The sequence below is a fragment of the Sinohyriopsis cumingii genome, chromosome 16, assembly GCF_028554795.1.
Source record: "Sinohyriopsis cumingii isolate HCF-2022 chromosome 16, ASM2855479v2, whole genome shotgun sequence".
NCBI classification, from domain to species: domain Eukaryota; kingdom Metazoa; phylum Mollusca; class Bivalvia; order Unionida; family Unionidae; genus Sinohyriopsis; species Sinohyriopsis cumingii.
The window spans coordinates 33,170,143-33,191,333 of record NC_142976.1 but is presented as its reverse complement, the minus strand read 5'-3'; the positions used below and the strand labels follow the sequence as shown (position 1 = coordinate 33,191,333).

The following is a 21,191-nucleotide window of genomic DNA, read 5'->3' as shown; positions in this document are numbered from 1 at the left end:
TTCCGAATGAATCAGAAGTTTGCGCATGACTGTCCCACGTAACCACACATCCCAACATGGAATCGTTGAAGTTAAACGGATACTTCAAAAACGTTATCTAAAAGGTTTATTTCATACCCCAGCTTCTGTGTCAAAACTGATGATTTTATCTATACACAGAATCAAGACATATAATAATCCAAGTGGACAGTTTAACACAACTGAGGTGAGAATTTATATTACTGTTGTACGCATGTTGTACATCTAATTCGTAAACAGAAACTCTGACAGCTGGTGTCATAAAATACAGATAGGACTGTGTGGCACGTGTATTATGTGATTAAATGCTGAAGTAGTTATAAAAGTGCCTCATCAAGTTTGAATTTAATGTAAAGCACCAGTGGGATAATTTTTAATTGTATACATAGGTTCCGGACTGGTAACTTCAATAAATAATCGCTAGCACTGACTCATTTTCTAAGCCTTGAATCCAGTTTCTGTATGTCCAAATTACCTTATTTCTTTTCTTGTATTATTTGTCACACATCATTGCATTTGCTGTACTTCAAATATGAAATGATAAAAGCAAAATTATATTGATCTGACGTGTCTTTGTTAAGAATTCAAATATTTAAAGTGAAGCAACGTTTATCTCCAAGCCCTGAGGTCAGACATTAATTGCTCTATTAATGTCCTTTTTACTTGTTCGATCAGCATTGTATTTGTTCATTAGCATCTGAAGCATGTCTTGGTTTATACAGTTGCATTTACACTTGTGATGTTCCTCATGCTTAATTGTTTAACCAGTGTTGTATTTACACAAGTGCAGTGCTCATAAAATCTGATAGCCCGAAGTCCAGGGCCCTTCTAATTTTAGTTCAGGCTGGTTTTTTTGTTTAAAGTGAGGTGCCCATTGGGATATTTGTAAAAAAAAAATAGTTTGCCTGAGGAAACTTTGATCGCGCTGATGAAATGAGTAAATTTACTTCCGAGATGGCAACATACATTCCATAACATGGCACAATCTAAATCAGATTGCCACTGTTGTATTTGAAATTGAGATCTGATTTTAATCAAATGGAAAGTTTGCTAAAAATATGATTTTGTACTCCCTATCCCCCTGACACGGTTGTGTTTCGAGAAAACACAAATGTTCAGTAATCTAAAGAAAAACAGTACAATAAAAAACAACAAAGCAAATTATTTTAGTCTATGCCTGTTACATTTAGTATATATAAATGATAATCTGTAATGATTGGAATCGATATTAAACCTATTCCTTGGGCAGTTTAGACAGTTGCAATTAAAAGAAAAGAGATTCTGGTATAAAATTAAAGTTTCACATTAACTGGCTGACAGTAGCTAGAGAGATGTGTTGAAGGTTGCAGTGTGTGAACACATTGTACTAATTTTCATAGGATCAGGAAGTGGAACAACCCATTATTGGTAAATCAAATAGATGATAGATGCGTGTACAAGAACAAAAGTTACTGCGTATTATTGCCTTGAAATAGTGTTGAAGCCACTATATATTATATTTGTGACAAGTCTGTGTATAGCGGCAACGTTTTTTTAAAAGTTACATTTTACTGCTATATAGAACGCAAATCATGATCATTTCAGTTATCGGAATAGTGTAATTCATTTTTTTTGAATTGGAATTTTAGTTATTACAATGTTGTGTGACAATATTAAAAAGGGGATATTTTGGGCATGTGGAAATTGGAGTCAGGCATACATGTCAGCTTTTCAAAAGCCAAGTATTTAGAATAACCAATAAAATACTGTTATATGGACTGAAAATTGGGAGGTTTTTATATAGCATTTTTTAAGCGTTGGTTTCAGTAAGTATTGACCAATCTTCCAGGTCCAATAAGGGTGAAATTCTCAGAGGCACACATATATACTTTTTTTGTGGGGGTGGACACATAGTGGTCAGCCATGAAATTTTATGAATGTTGGCCAAAACATGTCCCCTCCCCCCCTTTGCCCCAATGTGCAAGCGCCCATGTGATGCACCCTATTTTCCCCCAGGACAATACCCCCTTTTCTAATTTTGATCTGCTGTTTCAAAACTGCATAATAGTTAATAGCTAAAGGTTAGACTTAAGTATACAAACTTAACGCCAGTTTGACTAATTAACAGTTAATTCTTATCACTGCATTTATTATGTGAAAAGGACTGCCTTTTGGACATACTTCAAAGAAACCATGTTCTTCAGTCTGTGCATAGAAGCACCAGCAATTGATTGGCAAATTAACAATGCCCTATTTTGTTGTAACTTATGATGCCTAGGACTTCATTTTAACACATTAACCCCTGGAGGTTTTTGTTGTTTTTGTCTGAAAATCGAGTAGGAAACACATTTTGAAAGCTATTTCTAAATACATCTGAAAACACCAACTTCCGGGTGATTCCCAATAACATACTACCTAGTTGTGTTAGAAACATTGTTTTTCATTGGCTATTTGGCTTGAGCATTAGCAGAAATGTAAAAGTTGGAGGTTTTATGTGGGGGAGGGGCTTAACAGACCCATTATTTTTGTATCGAGACCACTCTTTATCCCAAATGCCCATCTTATCCTACTTTTTGCAAAGGTTCATCTGCCTGTTTGCAGTTCATACCGGTTTGCCTTAGATCTGAGACCAAAAAGTCTAAAATCCAGACACAAAATCGGATTCCTACCACGGGTGAATTTTGGGTAGAAATAAATTGGGTCCAAAAAAATTAGGTTTTTCATCTTTATTTTGTAGTGCAACTAGAAATTCCAGATTATTTGGTATCATTGTAGAGCTACATCTGTCTACCTTTCTATAATACCACCCACTTTAGTGTATTATACATGATCTTGATGCTACAGAGCTCAGCAGTAGGCTACTACTTCCTGCCACTTAAACTCATCACCAGGGGTTAATGTGTTAACAGTTCAAGTCTGCAGTCACAAGTTACCATACATGTGGCAACTGTTTTTATCACCTTAGATATCCCTCCCTATTTCCTTAGGATTAACACTGTTTAGTAAATAAAATATTTACTGTGAATTAGTTCCTTGGGGGGCATATATAATTTATGGTATATCTTATTTTATTCCTTCTTTTAATTTAATCACCGTAATTAAAGTTTACATATGCAGTAGAGGAATGCCAGGTGGTTATTGGCTGAGTTTCTTTGGTGGAAATAGTTGTTGTTGTTGTGGGGTTTAACGCCATATTTCAGCACATGATAGGCTATACATGGCAGCCAGTATTAATGGTGGACCAAGAACCCAGGAAAACCCCGGAAAGAACCACTGACCCACGAGAAGCTACTGACAAGCTTTCTCACATACCCACATTGGCTGAATCCGAGACTCGAACCACCGCAGGCAGCGGTGAGATGGCAGTGATCCGTAACGGAGAGCGCTTTAGACCACTTGGCCACTTGGGGCCCCAGTGGAAATGGAGATGCAATTTTGTTTGCAGAGAAAATTACACAGCATTCACAGTGATCATTTATGGGATTGAAACTAATTGGTGACATTTTTTTAATAATGTTTTTTACTATAGTACTGTCGTAGCAGTTTAAAAAAATAAAAAAATATGTGAATGTTGTGTGACTATATTAATTATTTCATCACAGCTGTATTCACAAATAATAAAATAGAATATGGCATCTGGGTATTGCATGCATTATCTATATATGTATGTTTTTTCCACCAGTTACAATGGCTGATGAAACAGGTCCTGTACCCACTAGACTGATTCATGCTGGTTTCTGTAAAGCACAGAAATATCCAAAACATTATTTAATCCTACTTCATTATAGAATCACATATGTTAAAACCAAGAGATCACTTAAGCTAAGTGATCTTTTATTACAAGTAATCCAAGTGATCTGTTCCACGTTCATAGGCGACATGCCTCACATTGTACAGAAAGTTTGCAGATTTCAGTAGAAATGCAATAATGAGATCATCTTATTTTCTCTCTTACTGTATAAAATTACAGTTTTCATTGTAATTAAAACAATTTGTTTATTTTTTTAATGTCATTTAATGTCATGTATTTGACAGTCCCATGTGACTTTCAGCTTCTCATGAGAACAATGCTAAATGATTAGTGGGTCAATCAGGTACATAGATATTGATGTTCAAACAGCAAGGATTTCCAAGGTTCCAAGTTTTCTAAGAGTCAGGCACAAATGCATAATGAATGAACATGTATCAGTTTCAAGTCATATATGAAATATATTTATCAGAACCCTCGAGTATGTGTCAAAGGGAAATGCTGTGAGTAAGCCAACTCTACTGCAGAGAGGTTGAATTTGGCCTTCTTTTTTCCTTTATTTCTATGTCTGAGAAATATTTCCAGACTTGAGATTTTTTGTTGGCCATTATTTTGATGTGGCTCAAATTCCAAATGTTCTTCCAGGTCATATTGTATTCATTTAAAAAGAATATTTATTTTGTAAACCTTTATGTGACAAACAAAAATTGATGCCAGTTATATCGTAAACCTAAAAGCTGGAGATAGACATAATGAAAAAGTCAAATGTAATGAAAAAGCCAGACTCATTTACTGCATTAAATATGGCTGCCACCCAAAAACAAAACAAACATCAGAAAAAATGATCTTATGATCATGAATAATGTACATTCTGTAATACCATAATTATTATGACTGGAATGTTTTTCAAAACATGTACAAGGCCTCTACTAGGCTTCGCAATTTTTATAAAGTGAATTTTTAATTTTTCAGTGATATTAGCCACTTGGGTAACTTAATACATTTTTACCAACCGTGGCAGCCAGTGGATCATGTCAGTAGATGATGACTAAGACGTTATTCAAACACGATTGCAGCTAACTGCAAGCTATCAATCGGTTTTAAGAAGCAATTGAATTTGATTAGTAGGAAATAATGAACAACTGGTGGATATACTTTTGATTGTTGAACAGGCTGGCAAAAAGACTTGGTGTAATTTGCATGTGTTGTTAATTTATGTTTATTGCAAACTGTGAGTCTGAGATGCAGTTTGGATAGTTTTAATGATATTTTATTTGATAACACGTTTTTGTGGTCTGAACTTAACTGAGTAACACAGGATGCTGTTATAAGGATGCCAGTCAAGATCAAACTAATAAACCAATATGTAACACTTTTAGGGTATACAAACATTGAACTTAATCTCCCTTTCAGTACCAACCTTAAAGGCAAATGAAAACTATGTAACATAAAGAAGTGAAACCAAGTTTGGTAAAATCGGCAAATAATATTAAGATAATAGGTATGGCTGGCTTCCGTGATGAGTTAGTAGTTTCATGAGTTATGCTCTCTTTTTTTAATTGACAGTCTGTATCAAGCACAAAGAATATGTCTATTGGGTAATCTAGTTCTGAAAAACTAAGATTTATATCCAGCCGAATCTGAGGCAGGGTCCAGGTTACTTGTTGCCCCTATTTCTACTGCAGACTGCGAGAGGGGATTGAGTCACCACAATCTGATCAAAACAAAATGATATGGGTATATCTACTCTAAGAAATTTAATTAGAATTTCTATTAATTTTTATTCAAGGAAGGCATTTAAGAAATTGTCAGGGGAAAAAATGAGGCTGATATTGATGAAGTGTCAGAGATAATTTTCATAAAAACAAAGCAGTATTTTGTATTATCAGTTTTAAAGAAACATTATTACTCTATGTTGCTTTTCATAAGCTATACATTGAACTTCACATGTATATAATGGTATTGTTATATTTATTAATATTTATTCTCATGCTTTGAAATGTAATAAAAACATCTAAAAACTGTTTTATTGTCATGTGTAAATAGATTACAGATAGGGCCATATATTAAAGTCCCTGCATCATTGCATAAAATGGCTCCTATGGCTGAAAAGTAGTTCCAGATTTTTAAATTTGGTGAATTTCATGGCGCAAAGAAAAGTATTTCCAAGGGAAGGCCGTGATGTACATAGTTTACAATAACCAAAATGATGCCATGTATTCGAATGAACTTTACCCTCATCTAGGCTAAATGTATAAAGTACATGCTGATTCTTGCTTAGATTTTGATTTAATTTGTTGCAGGATTCATTTTGTAAGACATGCCTTTGTTAAATATATCTGAAATTCTGTACAACAGTCATGGGATATTATTTGTTATTGTTTCCTACCATTTGGTATATGAACATGATGAAAAAATCTGTAATGGAATCATGTGTACTGCCTGGGCATGCACATTAGATGCTTTGTATGATCTGCATTGTAGTTACAAAATTGGAACATTGTTTCTTTAAATAAAATATTGTTAATCAAAGGATCCATTATCAGACATGATTATTTAAAAGTATATACTGTAGTGGAAAGAAATTTTTATCAGTATTATCAGTAAGTCAAATCTGATGTATAATGTTGTGTAAGCATGTTCTTTTACCAGTTGATGTTAACTTCACATTTTTTTGTTGAAGTGATGTCACGTACAATGTGAGAATCATACTGTGATAATTACTTTAAGAAAAGAATTAACATACATGTATTAAGCAATCCTCTGTGGCAAAGATTTGGAAATATATAATTTAACTTGAATGGGTTGTTTCTGTGTCAGCCACATGCATGTTTATTTACACTTTTGCCGATTTCGTAAGAGGTTGTTTATAGTTAGTGAACAAAAGAGATTGCTTCTTTTAATCTGAAAGAAATTAAATCAATACAAAAACATGAATAACATTAATATTTAAAAAGTTAACGCTTGACAGCAGTGACAATAAGTAAATTAATATTTTTTAGGGAACAAAATAAAATATTAAAATTCTAACTTAATTTCTACCATAACCAATTTACACATTTACCTTTATAAATGAATACTTGCATATAAGTTCTTGCAATATAGTAATTTTTCACAAAGTGAACTCCAAGCCATCAAAATCCTAGCAACTTAGATATTTGTTGGTGATAAATTGAATTAGTCTAAGCATTCTGGATTGAGTTGCTTCAGGTGTGATCAATGAGCCCTTCAAGTGTGATCAATTAGCCCTTCATGTGTCATCAGTTAGCCCTTCTCATCTGTGTTGATACTGTTGGATGGAGTCGCTCCAAATGTGATTAATTAGCCCTTCAAGTCTGTGTTGATACTGATGGATGCAAGTTGCTCCAAGTGTGATCAGTTAGCCCTTCAAATCTCTATTGATACTGATGGATGATATGTGGCACTGATATCATCTATTCATAAACTTGAATTGTTTGCTGGCAAATATATCTCCAACATATCAGTGTGCATTTTTCTTCATGAATGCTTCAAATCAAACAATGTGGTTGATGTCAACCTTTTTATTAATGCTTTTGTTGCATTAGCTCTTGATAGGGGTACAAGCAGCAGAGGGTACTGGAGAAAACTAGAGCTGTAATGAGTGAACTCTAAACTATACATGTGGCTGCTCAGAATTTAAAATACTTAACAGCTGTTTAATAAACCATTTTTTGAGAGAGTGGAAAGTAAAATATATTATAAAATTTATTTGTTTCAGAATGAGCCATTCAGCCCCATGGAATTCAGGAGGGGCTGCACAAGGATCAGACACTGGACAAATAAAGTTTTATGACCCTACTAAGTTTCAGGCAGATTCTAATACACAGATATCTAATTACATTGGACAACAACCAGTACAGACTGATGGACTACAAGTCAACCAGCATGGTGATGCAAACTCCTGGCAAAACAATTGGGCATGGGATCCCATGACATATCAAAATGATGGGCATGGCCAGGATTTGACCCCAGTTGTAAGCCAGAGTGGGAATATACCAAGTGACCAGCAGCAGGTCTATTACAATCAATGGTATGGTCAAGATCAAGGTCAGTATGTTCAAGGTCAAGGCCAGTATGTTCAAGGTCAGGGTCAGTGGGGAAGTGAAGACCCAAACCAGATCTCACAGCAGCAGCAGCAGCATTACTGGCAGTTGGGTCAAGATGGCTATAGTACTTATAACCAGGCTTGGAATAATGCAGACAGCAATCAGTATAACTTAGACCCCTCACAATGGATAGGCAATGGAAACTTACGCCCTGGTTTTGAAAACCAGTATGAATATGGAGGTCAGCATATAGAATTCAATTCAACAGGTGATTCAAACTTATTAGAGACAGATAGTCATGGTACTGCTGCCAACACTGAAATTAAAGCAGATGCACAATTGGAGAAGACTTTGTTACGGCCTTTTTCACAAACATCGAAAAGTCTCAGTAATTCTCAGTCCTCAACAACAGAGAGCACTGACCAGTCTGTAAGTACTAATGATAGTTTTGAGGGAAGCTCTGTGCCTGGTTTGTATGTTACAGATGACATAGAGCCAAGATTTGCCAGTGAAAGCTTAAGTTCAAATCACACAGGTCAGATGATGCCAAAATCTGATGCCAATCGATTGAAAGCTGAGCTTGAAAACCCACTTTATTTGAGGACTTGTTCAAATGTTTCAGACATTAGTAACGAAAGTTTACGTTCTTATAATAACAAGACTGAAGATTCTTTGAGTGAGAGTGAAGAAGCAGAAACAAATAAACCTGTTGAAAGAATTTCAAATCAGATGGGAAATATTTCTCTTCAGGATAAAGAACAACATGGGAGTAATAAGAATCTAGCTCCAGGGGTTGCTGTTAATCAAGGATATAATCCTCTCCCAGTAATAACATATAGTCCTCTGCAAACAAGTGTAGGTCTACCACTTAATCTAAACCAGTCAGCTGGCAATAGTCAAGAAACCTCAAAAGTGAGCACGCCACATTCAGAGAACCAGCCTATAAATCATGTTGTAAACCAGGCAGATGAGACTGTCAACCAGTCTAGCCAAGAGCAGCAAGGGTTTGGTGACTGGGAGATGGTTCAGCCCCAGGGTTACTACTCATTAGCCCATCACAGTAGAGAGGGATCATTGGATAATAATGTTCACTTCTTTATTGGTTCTGAACAGAGTTCTAGCCGTAATACCCCCTCTAAGCTGAGCGATAGTTCAGTTAATCAAGTCATTGAGGAATGTAGTCTTAAAGCTGGCTCAGAGATTAATTATCCTCAAGTTGGTTCAGATAACTTTCAGTTAGCCCCAAAGAAAGAGAACCAGGATTCTTCCAGTAATTTTGTAGGGAATGTCAATTCTTCCTTATCAAATACTAGTGCAGACCCAAAGCCACCTCCACCATCACGTAGTGATCAAAATGCAACACCTCCAAAAGGATCAGGAGCTCATGTTGACAACCCCTTTCGAAAGTCGGCAATGAAAAGTAGTTCAAGAAACTCCTCAAACCAGTCATTAACCTCGGTAACACTAGGAGATTCATACTTGCAGCGAATGAAAGAAGCAGATCTGCTACTCTTAAATCAGTCTATCTCCCCAATACCCAAAATACATGATGACAGTAATGTAAAACAACAGGAAACACCACCAAGTGCAAACTATCAAAGCAAGCATCAGTCAGAAAGTAAGCCAAAATTTGATGAAGGTAGAATACCTCATTTGGACATAAAAAATGATCTACCTGTCTCAACTTCAAAAGAGCTAACAAAGCTACCTCCAGAGAGTCCTATCATGCCAAGGAAAGAAAGTCCATTTCAGCCACCACCCACTCGCAAGAAAGAAGCTGATTCAAAAAGAATGCCTGTAAAAGCTTTGCATGACCTGCTGCCATCATCATCCAAAGGTGTGGGAAAGGAAAAAATGACTGCCAAGTCGTACATAAGGGAGCGATTGGAAAGAGATAGAAAGTCGCCTGATCCAGACTCCATATTATCAGGCAGGTCAACAGCAAAAGTAGCAAAGGAGGGAAGGAGTACTGCATTCCAGAGCATGCAGTCAAAAAGAGCAGAGTCCAATAGATCAAGACACAATGTATCACCTGCCACAACTTTATGGGATACAGAGCTTTCAGTAGCAACTAATATTTTGCTCTGTCCAACAGTGACAACAATACCTGACAGCTCTAAGGGAAAAACAGGCCCTGAGGAATTGACACCAGTTGTTTCTTTGATTTCCTCACTCAGTAATCAAATTCAGTCAAATGATTCGAAAGGAAAAGGATCAGAGTCCCGTCAGACTGAAGGGTCTCGTCAGAGGGAAGCCAGAGAGAAGAAGGAAGAGATCCCACGAGGTAGGGATACACAGAAATATCAAAATGAAAAGAGAAGGGAGGAGAGAGATGCATCCCTTGAATATGAGAAGAAAGGGATCCATAAACTCCATCGGTCTATGGAATCTCTAGATCAGGAAGTAATGGAGAGTACTCAGGACCACACACGAAGTGATAGTCGTGAGAGAGAGCAATATGATAATTATTATGGCAGCAGATATTACAGGGATCGAGGTGGTTATGGACGTGTTGATGGTTATGACAGGCCACCAAGTCGTTCAAACCAGCCTCAAGGAGACTACTTTGGTCATTCCAAGGATCCACTCTATAGAAAAGATGAGCATTATGATCGGCCAAGGTCCAGACAGGGTAAGTCCTTATTAATCTTGCATTATGTCTTTAGGTATGGATTTCCTAGATTTAAGGTTAGAGAAAATGAGCCATATATGCCAGACATGAGCAAGGAATGAACTCAAATGACATGTTGGATAATAGGTACGCAAAACTATCCATGTTACAGGTGCTTGATCATTATGTTTCCCCAGTTGTTTAGATACTCGGCAGCCATAAAGCAGGAGACAACAAAATTCTGAAAGTTTGTTTCCTGGACTTGTCAGAGGTTTTGACTGCAGGGCTGAGCAAATCCCATAGCCCGACATCCCGGACTAGTCGTTTTTGAAGTCGGGCAAGTAAAATTTTCAAAGTCGCTAGTCCGGGACAAGTGCTTTTTAAAAAAGTCGGGCTAGTCCTTATTTTCGTGCTTTAATCACTATATGTACCTTTATTTGGCCAATCATGCCCTCCAGGCGTACTGAATACTTGATTCTACTCCTCTTTGTGTATACATTTACATCCTGTTACCGCTTGACTGCATATTGGGCTAAGCGACCAAATTATCGGCAAATCAATACACGTCAAACTAAAGAAAGCCAGAATGATCAACTAGCAGTGTTGTGAGCGGTTTTGTTGCAATGAGTTTACTCAATCTAGATTATAACCAGCGGCTCACTGATTTTAATCCAGTGAGTCAGTGTAATTAAATTAATGAAGGTACTTTAATGAAATCAGTGTTGGTTTCCTTTATGAACTGATTAAATGACAGGAATGATTCTTTAATTTATAATTGATTATACAGATGATTAACTTCACGTGTGATATTGTGTTTGAAGCAAAACAATTACACTAATTAAGGAGCTGTTTCAGTTCGTATTTAAAAGAGAAATTAGATCTTATGATCACTTTGGAAGTAGTTGTCAAGCAAGCTGATAGTTACTCTGCGGATAAAATGAGTTTGCTAAATTATTTTCGCAAGGAAGGTAATAACGGCGATTCAGAGAAGGTACATTTGTTTGAAAATGGAGGGATAAAACGTAAGACGGATACTGAGTGTGCTTGTTATCCCTGTCTTGAGTATATGACTCGGAAGGTGGCAGACATCTACATGGACATATTTTCAAATCCATGAGCTAAAACATATATACATGAACCTGAAGAAGCCAAATGGATAACAACCAATGTTTTTAAAAATTAAATTCTTATAAGAAATAATTATGTTGTATATTATTTCGTTTGTTTTTTTCTATGGATTAAGTACATACGTCTCATCAAATCTCGGCAAGTGATTACCATTTTGGGACCAGTGAAAAGTAAGGTGGGACTAGTGAAGAGAAAGGTGGGACTAGTAAATTTTCTGAAACCACTTGTCCTGGACTAGTGGTTAAAAAAAAATTTGCTCAGCCCTGGACTGAATGATTTCTTAGGCCAGGGCTAAAATATTCCACTCGTCAACTCTTATTTATGAGCATTGGCTGCGGAAGGTCATGTTTTCAAGATGCTCATCAAGTTAGATGAATGGAATTCAGGTAGATCAAGTGTCGTGTACAGAGTAGTACTGTTGATCATGGCAAGTAAAATTCCAAGTCAGTTGCCCTTTTAAGTTAAGCAGCCAACTGAAAATATTTGGTTCCTTGCCATGGTCTGTATTATATCAAAATTGTGTAGTCACTTGTATTATGTGCTTTGTAACTGTTGTGTGTTAGCACATACAAAACTGTTCAAACAAAAAAAAAATGGTATAGCCATCCTAGGCTGAAATAAAAACAGTAAAAATATACTGGCAATAACAGGACTTCTGAAGATTTGTTTGATGGTCTGGTCACATTACTTTACCATTGAATTTGACCAGAAATGGCTCTTAATTAGGTTTATGTATTTTAAGGTAGTATGTGTTTTAGATAGGAACATGAGTGAATTAGATACCAGGTGTTGCATAGGATGAGGTGTCAAAAAGGATATTTGTAGAGAAATTGATTTGTCTCTGTTAATATCATTTCAGTCCCATTCATATGATATAAATGACATCACAATATTGTCCATCCATTGATTGTATTAACTTCTCATTCTGTCTGAGTTTTAGCTCTACTGATCATAGACAAGAAGAAATTGTGAATGGCCTGTTGTCTATTGTCTGTAGTCAGTGTATCCATTAGTACAAGTTTGATAGTGCTGCCTCTCGTATACTACTTGGAGTATTGCCACAAAATAAAAGAAATGTAAATATCTTGGCACAGAAGGAAATCAAAGTCTCCACCCCACCCTGAAAATTGAATGATCAGTACCTTACACATACAGACGATGAATTTGCTATGCATGTAAATTGTTGTTTAAGTTGTGATCTAAAAACTGTACCTAAAGTAAGCTGGTTAAGTTTACTCTATAGCTGATGCCATGATGATGTCATTTTACAGTTTATTGATAAAAACAGGAAGTGTCCTACAACTTACTAGCTTTGTCATTGATGTTTTACAACCCTATGGTCTTAAACTAAGTAATAGAAAAGAGCAAAAAACCAACAAGTTTGTAAGTTTCAGCAATTAATTTATTTCCCTTGAATGCAAATTGAGAATTTAACAAGAACTTACAGCATTATCAATTGAATCCCAAATAGCCCTAAAAGTTTATGAATTAAGTCCCAAATAGCTCAAAAGATCTATCACAAATCTAAATGTATATAGTTCCAAATAATTCCATTGGTGATATAAATGATTTATATTGAACATGTGGAGGTGCCAATGGTCTCATATGTGCTAATGTGTGTGTGATTAGGATTTTTAATGTAGCTTTTGACAATTTTTCAGTCATATTGCTACAGGCTGCAGTGTGGCAGTTTATAGTGATGTCTAGCACTAGGGCATCATGCCTCAGACATGTAGCATGATGTCCCACACAATCACATTATCCTGACACCAGGCCGACCAGTCCTAACACTAACCTCTTAATGCTGAGTGCATAGCGAGGCAACTGTTAGTACCATTTTTTGTAAGCCTTTGGTATGACTCAGCTGGGGTTCAAACCCACGACCTGCTTCTGAGGCAGATGCTCTAACCTCTAGGCCATCGGAGCGGTAGTTTTTTATGCAGTTGTATGTAGAATAATGAAACTTGAGTTGTATGTATATATATATATATATATATATATATATATATATATATATATATATGATAATCTTAGAAGATATTTCCATGATTCATTTAAGGCAACACCCTTGCACCAGTGATCCTTATTTTGCATCTTTGGTACAAGAAAGTTCCATTGTTGTGTCTGTTGGACTTGTATGAAATGAGTCTAGCTGCACCATGGTTTTCAAAAACATTTTTGACCCATAGTACTCTACCAAATGTGACCAGTGGTTCTCTACCACGTCTGACCCACTGTGTTCTTTTCTTCTTGCTATGGGGAGAGGTTAGACCTTAGTAACATATAATTAAAATATTAAGTAATTTTGGCAAACAACAGGTTATATCTAAATGTACGCATACAGAAGTTCTTTCCACAAATCCATGTTCTACACTACAGTTTAGCTACATGGTTTGTTAATGTGGTTCTCCATTCTAATAATATCTATATCCTCATTATATATCTATTAGGTATTCTCTTTTATTCTGTTAAGTCCCATTTTCTCTCTGCCTCACTCTATATATCTATTCCGTCTCATGCATCCATATATAGACTGTATCACTTACCAACACCCACTTCCCTTATATACAGAATATGATTGGCTAACCTTTACTAAATGAAGGATGGCCCCCTTCACTCACAGACCATACCATAAATAAATGTGCTGAAATAGCATGAAAAAGAAAATTACCTGGTCACCCATATTTGTCATGATGCTGACCCATTTACCCAGATTTGTCATTGCTGTCCATGATGTTGATATGTTTTCCAAATTCTTCCATCCCACTGATCATTAGCTAGAATCCTGATACTGTTAACTGTCTTACTTCCTGCCTATTCAGCCTTATTTATATTACCTTGTTCTTTTCCCACGCTGAAATCCCATTGGTCATATCCAGTAAAATAACCATCCTGTACAGTGGATATAGTTATTTTAGTAGAAAGAAAATTTAGAAAATCATAGTTTAGTGTGACTCATCCAAAGCATATAATGCTGGAAAAGTCACAGAAGCGTATAAATGCATGACACAGGTACCTGTGACAATACATGTTTGAATTTTGTAACAAAAGTGAATAAATGCATCACACAGGTGCCTGCGGGCCCCGAGTGTCCAAGTGGTCTAAAGTGCTCACCATTACGGATCACTGCCATCTCATCTCTCTCTGCATAGGTTTGAGTCTTGGATTCGGCCAATGTGGGTATGTGAGAAAGCTTGCCAGTAGCTTCTTGTGGGTCTGTGGTTTTTTCCGGGGTTTTCCTGTGTTCTTCCTCCACCATTTATACTGGCCACCATGTATAGCCCATCTTGTGCAGAAAAATGGTGTTTAACCCTACAACAACAACAACACAGGTACCTGTGACAATACATGCTTTAATTTCTTAAATAAACATGATACAGATAAGGATACTTGTAACTCGTTGTTTTTCCAAAATGACCCTACCTTTTGACCTGCATGGGGCCACTTTTTCCATTTCAGGAATGAACACTGTAGTATTCACTTTGGCAGAAGCAGGTCAATGACCTACATGAACCATTCAAGCTCTGATTATATTGATTTCGTTGTGCCCCAGAAGGAGGTTATTGGTTTGCTGTTAGTCTGGTCATCCCATATCTATTATAAAGTGATGGCACAAAAAATATTTCATTTCGAGATTTGAAAATGTGATTCATGTTAGCAATGTCACAAGTAAATGGCCTTAATATGTCATTGCAACAATATTTCAGGACTTTTTGTGGAAGAGTTTTGGACTTTTAAACAGAACTGTGTTATCATACAAGTATTTGAGTTGAAATTTATTATGCATTTTTCTATGCATAATTAGGTATCCTGATTAGATTTTCAATATAAGTGCTGCAATTTTAAATTTTTGCTTTTAGTTTTGATTTCTTTGGACATGGTCCTACTTGGTAAGGAGTGTCTGCAATAGGTTGCATTCACTTGTTGCATTTAGTTCTCTTTCCTTGATACAGTTGTTATGTACAGCCATGAAATTAATGGATACATTCAGTTTTGGAGGGTACTACTTGAAGCTAAATTAGATCATAGTGACCTACATACAGTTTTCATATGACTTTGGGTTTTATCTCACTTTATCTGACACTGTTGCATGTGAAGTCATGAAACCTGATGGGTAAATTAATCTATGAAGGTACCTACTCAATATTGGAAGCAGGTCACAGTGAGTTATATTTCATGTAACTATGTTAACAATATATATGACATACCTTGCTCAGACTTGCAATTTGACATTTTCTTCATCTTTCATCCCCCTTATTATAATGGGATTCTGTGTCTACAACATATTTGTGTCTAACACTTATGACATATAAAAGAAAAACAACTTTTTTTTTCATTTGGAGATTGTTTTACACTTCTGCCAGATACATCATGATGCTGTCACTGACAGGCACTTTCATTTTCATAATTGTCTTTTTGGAATCATTTGCAAGCCATGACCTAACTGGAATCATTTGCATGCATACACTTAGCAGCCATATTCCTAATATATATATATATATATATATATATATATATATATATATATATATATATATATATATATAATTGAATGCCTTGAATTGCTTGCAGCACGTAACTTATATATATATAATTGAATGCCTTGAACTGCTTGCAGCACGTAACTTTTATTGTATGTGCTTTTACTGTAATGAACTGGAGTCACAAACAGAAAAGCTCAAGTTTGACAGTGCATGATGTTTGGTCAGATCTGTATTGATGTGATAGTATGACATTGCATGGCGTTTGGTTAGATCTATATTGATGTGATAGTATGACATTGCATGGCGTTTGGTTAGATCTGTAATGATGTGATAGTGTGACATTGCATGGCATTTGGTTAGATCTTTAATGATGTGATAGTATGACATTGCATGGCGTTTGGTGAGCTCTATAATGATGTGATACTATGATATTACATGGTGTTTGGTATGATCTATAATGATGTAATAGAATGACATTGCATGGTGTTTGGTCAGATCTATAATGATGTAATAGAATGACATTGTATGGTGTTTGGTTAGATCTGTAATGATGTGATAATATGACATTGCATGGTGTTTGGTCAGATCTATAATGACTTGCTTACTTGCCCATCCTAGGACAGGAATATAAAAAAGTATTTAACAAATCTAAAAAGAATTGGGATGAGTGAGTTTGAAAGACAGTTTGAATATTAGAATACATAAAAATATATTAAAAATAGAAAAATGGGGTGCTTCCGTGAGTTTTGAATTCATGACTTCTTGTTTTTCATCTGGGACACACAGAAAGACAGATGTAGATGTTTATGTAAACTATGTGATAGTATGACATTGCATGGTGTTTGGTCAGGTTTATAATGATGATAGTATTATATTGCATGGTGTTTGGTCAGATCATTAATGATGTGATAGTATAACATTGCATTTTATTTGGTCAGCTCTATAATGAGGTAATAGATGACATTGCATGCTGTTTGGTCAGATCTGTAATAATGTATGACATTACATGGTGTTTGGTCAGATTTATAATGATGTAATAGTATGACATTGCATGGTGTTTGGTCAGATCTATAATGATGTAATAGCATGACCTTGCATGGTGATTGGTCAGATTTATAATAATGTGTTAGCATGACATTGCATGGTGTTTGGTCAGATCTATAATGATGTAATAGAATGACATTTCATGTTGATTGGTCAGATTTATAATAATGTGTTTGCATGACATTGCATGGTGTTTGGTCAGATCTATAATAATGTAATATATGACATTGCATGGTGTCTAGTTAGATATATAATTATGTGATATTATGATACCTTTAAACTTTATTCAATACGGAATCTCGTTTATTTAAACCAGGATAGCTTACATACCCAGGATTGCATGTATTAGAACTGGAATAAAATCACTGATGAAATGTCTGTATATGAAATCTCATTGACCTAACTATAATCTCTTCGATGTAACTAAATTAACTGATTATAATTTGTTGAAAAATGTTTGAGTTGAATCATGCTTATACTTTTTTTCAGCTGAAGATAGGCCTCCATCAAGAAATCAGGAAAGTGAACGGCCAAGGTCACGGACAGAGTATACGAGAGGCTACAACAGAGACAGTAGATACAGAGGTAGATAGTGATTATCACATAACTATGTAAAATGTTTATGTTCCCTGGAATTAATTGCTTTCATGTTGTTTCACAGAACCTTCCAATTTTACTTTTTTTAAGACAGAAATGTTATTTAAGTGACAAAATCTGTTCTTTTCTGCAAGAAATTTAAAATTGGTTTTGGCACACTTTAAAGTGCTTTTCATCAATACAGTTAATGGTTTTTATTTTTATTTAAAATTTTAGGAAAGGACCATGGTTTTTGTCTTGAATGTGAAGTTGAGTTAAAAGATGTGAATTAATTTTCCTGTGGCATTCTCATTGTTGTTGGCATAGATGTCATTTTGGCCCTGTCTTTGTTGCATGTACATTAATGAAGCTTTATGAGCATATTTGTTGTGTAGGGTCCAAGGAAAAGGAGGTCACGGTGATCTACTTTTCTTATGCCAATAACTTGCTGCGTAGTTAAAGCCTAGTGTGTTATTGGTGTAACTATGTGTCCGTCATTCATTTTCTACCAGTATTATACCCTTTTTACATTCCAAATCAGAGCATCTTTGGCTTTGTCTCCCACTTAGGGTGCAGATTGAAAATGAGGCAGAGAGTGTAAAGCAGTGTGAGATGCAAAGATCATGGCAAAAGATTACATTTTATGTCATGTAATCTGATAATTCATTTAATTCATTGGATAAAAGTTTTGTTTTTCTGTCTTAAATGATTCATCAAAAGTATGTTCTGTATATGCCAAACATTTCCAGACTTTAAATGCTCGTCGTGGTTTGGTTGGTCATAAATGAAAACAATGTTGCTAGGACATCCAGTGTGGTGAGCACAGCAGCCAGCTAAAACAATCTTAGTTTTTGCTCTTCCTTTAGAATGGATGGTCATATGAACATGAAGTTTTCACTGAAATACTTCTTATGGCCTTTAGTTGGTCCTAATGAAAATGGTGCCTCACTGACATCCACCGAGTGGTCTAAAGCGCTCTCCGTTATGGATCACTGCCATCTCACCTCTGTCTGCGCCGGTTCGAGTCTCGGATTCAGCCAATGTGGGTATGTGAGAAAGCCTGCCAGTAGCTTCTCGTGGGTCAGTGGTTCTTTCCCGGGTTTTCCCGGGTTCTTCCTCCACCATTAATACTGGCCGCCATGCATAGCCTATCGTGTGCTGAAAAATGGCATTAAACCCCACAACAACAACAACAACACTGACATCCAATATGTCCACGATGACAACCATCTTGAATTAATATTGATATTCCTCCTGAATGGAAAATTATTTTGACAAGGGATTTTCACCAAAAGACTTTTAATGATTTTTAGTTGATCCACATTGAAGATGGTGCTGATCTGATGTCCAATATGTCCGCTGTAGCAGATGTCTTGAAAATCTTGTTTCTACTCCTCATCTTACACTAATCTTGCTATGGATTATTCACCAGAAGTCTTCTTATGTCTAGTTGGTCTTAACACATTAACCCCTAGCGACGACTTTATGGGGCAGGAGGTAGTAGCCTGCTGCCGAGCTCTGTAGCGTCATGGTCATGCATGATACACTAAAGTGGGTGGTATTATAGAAAGGTAGACAGATATAGCTCTACAGTGATACCAGAAAATCTGGAATATCTAGTTGCACTACAAAATACAGATAGAAAAACCTGATTTTTTGGTCCCGACTTTTTTTTACCCAAAATTTGCCCATGGTCGGAATCTGATTTTGTGTCAGGATTTTAGACTTTTTGGTCTCAGATCTAAGGCAAACTGGTATGAACTGCAAACAGACAGATGAGCCTTTGCAAAAAGTAGGACAAGATGGGCATTTGGAATAAAGAGTGGTCTCCATACAAAAATAATGGCTACATTTAGCAAAAAAAAAAAAAACCAACAACTTTTACCCTTCTGCTCATGTGCGAGTCAAATAGCCAACGAAAATCGATGTTTCTAACACCACTAGGCAGTGTGTTATTGAGAGATGACTGGGGATTTGGTGTTTTCGAGTCTATTAAGAAATAGCTTTCAAAATGTGTTTCCTACTCGATTTTAAGGCAAAATGACAAAAAGCTCCAGGGGTTAATGTGTTAAATGAAATGGGTTGTGCCCTGGATAGCTGGTCTTAAATGAAATGGGTAGTGCCATGGTTAGCTGGTCTTAAATGAAATCAATGGTGCCCTGGGTAGTTGGTCTTAAATGGTGGTGCCCAGGGTAGTTGGTCTTAAATGAAATGGTGGTGCCCTGGGTAGTTGGTCTTAAATGAAATGGGTGGTGTCCTGGGTAGTTGGTCTTAAATGAAATGGGTGATGCCCTGGGTAGTTGGTCTTAAATGAAATGCATGGTGTCCTGGGTAGTTGGTCTTAAATGAAATGGGTGGTGCCCTGGGTAGTTGGTCTTAAATGAAAGTGGTGGTGCCCTGGCTAGTTGGTCTTAAATGAAATGGGTGGTGTCCTGGGTAGTTGGTTTTAAATGAAATGGGTGGTGCCCTGGTTAGTTGGTCTTAAATGAAATGGGTGGTGTCCTGGGTAGTTGGTCTTAAATGAATTGGGTGGTGTCCTGGGTAGTTGGTCTTAAATGAAATGGGTGGTGTCCTGGGTAGTTGGTCTTAAATGAAATGGGCAGTGGGTATCCAGGTGGTCTAAGGTACTTGCCTTTACAAATCTCACACATCTCATCTCTGTCCATATGAGTTTCAGTCTCATCTTGACCATCATGGGTATGTGAAAAAGATTGCCTATGGCTTCCTGTGAGTTAGTAGTGGTTCTTCCAAGGTTCTTCATCCATCAGATATTCTCGATGCCATGTCTAACCAATCATGTTCAGAGAAATGGAATAAAACCCACAAAACCAAACCATAACTAAATGAAATGAGTGCTGCTTTCACATCAAATATGCCACTACAGTGATATCACTACTTCATCAGGGTCTCGTTTAATGGTATACCTGATCTTGTTAGCATTGTTGAGACTATTTCTAATTGATTTTAATCAGTCTTGGTTGAAAAGACCTAAATCTTTAAGATATTTAATAAGTACAGTTATGTATGAAATTTACACATTAATATGGTGATCTTGCATATGGTCGACTAAGCTTGTCAACTCTCGATTCTCTTTCTGATAAGACTTTTGTTCAGCTTGTTAAATAGTCTCAGCATTAAGATATTTAGTGATTTATATTATGAGCGAGGTAACACATATTAATCAGTTGATCTTAAATCACATTTGCTGAGTTTCTTGCCACGCCAGATATGGTCTGTCTGACGTAATTTTAATTCGGTTTTTTAAATAGGCTAATTATATCATCATGATGTTCATTGAGTACTATCATGAACAAAACCAATTTTATGTAATCTTGCATTTAATTGGCTGCATTTTTTTTACCACTTTATTAACTAATTTTGTTGATCCCATGTTAGAGGTAATGTGAGACATAGCAGTAACTTCTGGATGTCAGCACATGTATTGTCATGCATCTTATGCCTTGTATTGTCATGTATCTTATGCTTTGTTTTGTCGTATGTCTTGTGCCTTGTATTATGTATCTTATGCCTTGTTT

At 36.1% G+C, this 21,191-nt stretch overlaps 1 protein-coding gene across 4 annotated transcripts in view; it reads left to right on the top strand.

Moving 5' to 3' along the window:
* The first annotated feature begins 37 nt into the window (after positions 1–37).
* Positions 38–21,191, top strand: part of LOC149780178 (uncharacterized) — a 124,381-nt gene continuing 103,227 nt past the window's right edge. For all 4 annotated transcript variants that reach the window (XM_089936922.1, XM_089936921.1, XM_089936920.1 and 1 more), the window contains exons 1-3: positions 38–205; positions 7,485–10,444; positions 17,569–17,664. In XM_089936922.1, the coding sequence (XP_089793048.1) occupies positions 7,486–10,444; positions 17,569–17,664 (3,055 nt within the window). In that variant the 5' untranslated portion in view covers positions 38–205; position 7,485. The remainder of the gene's footprint in view (positions 206–7,484; positions 10,445–17,568; positions 17,665–21,191) is intronic.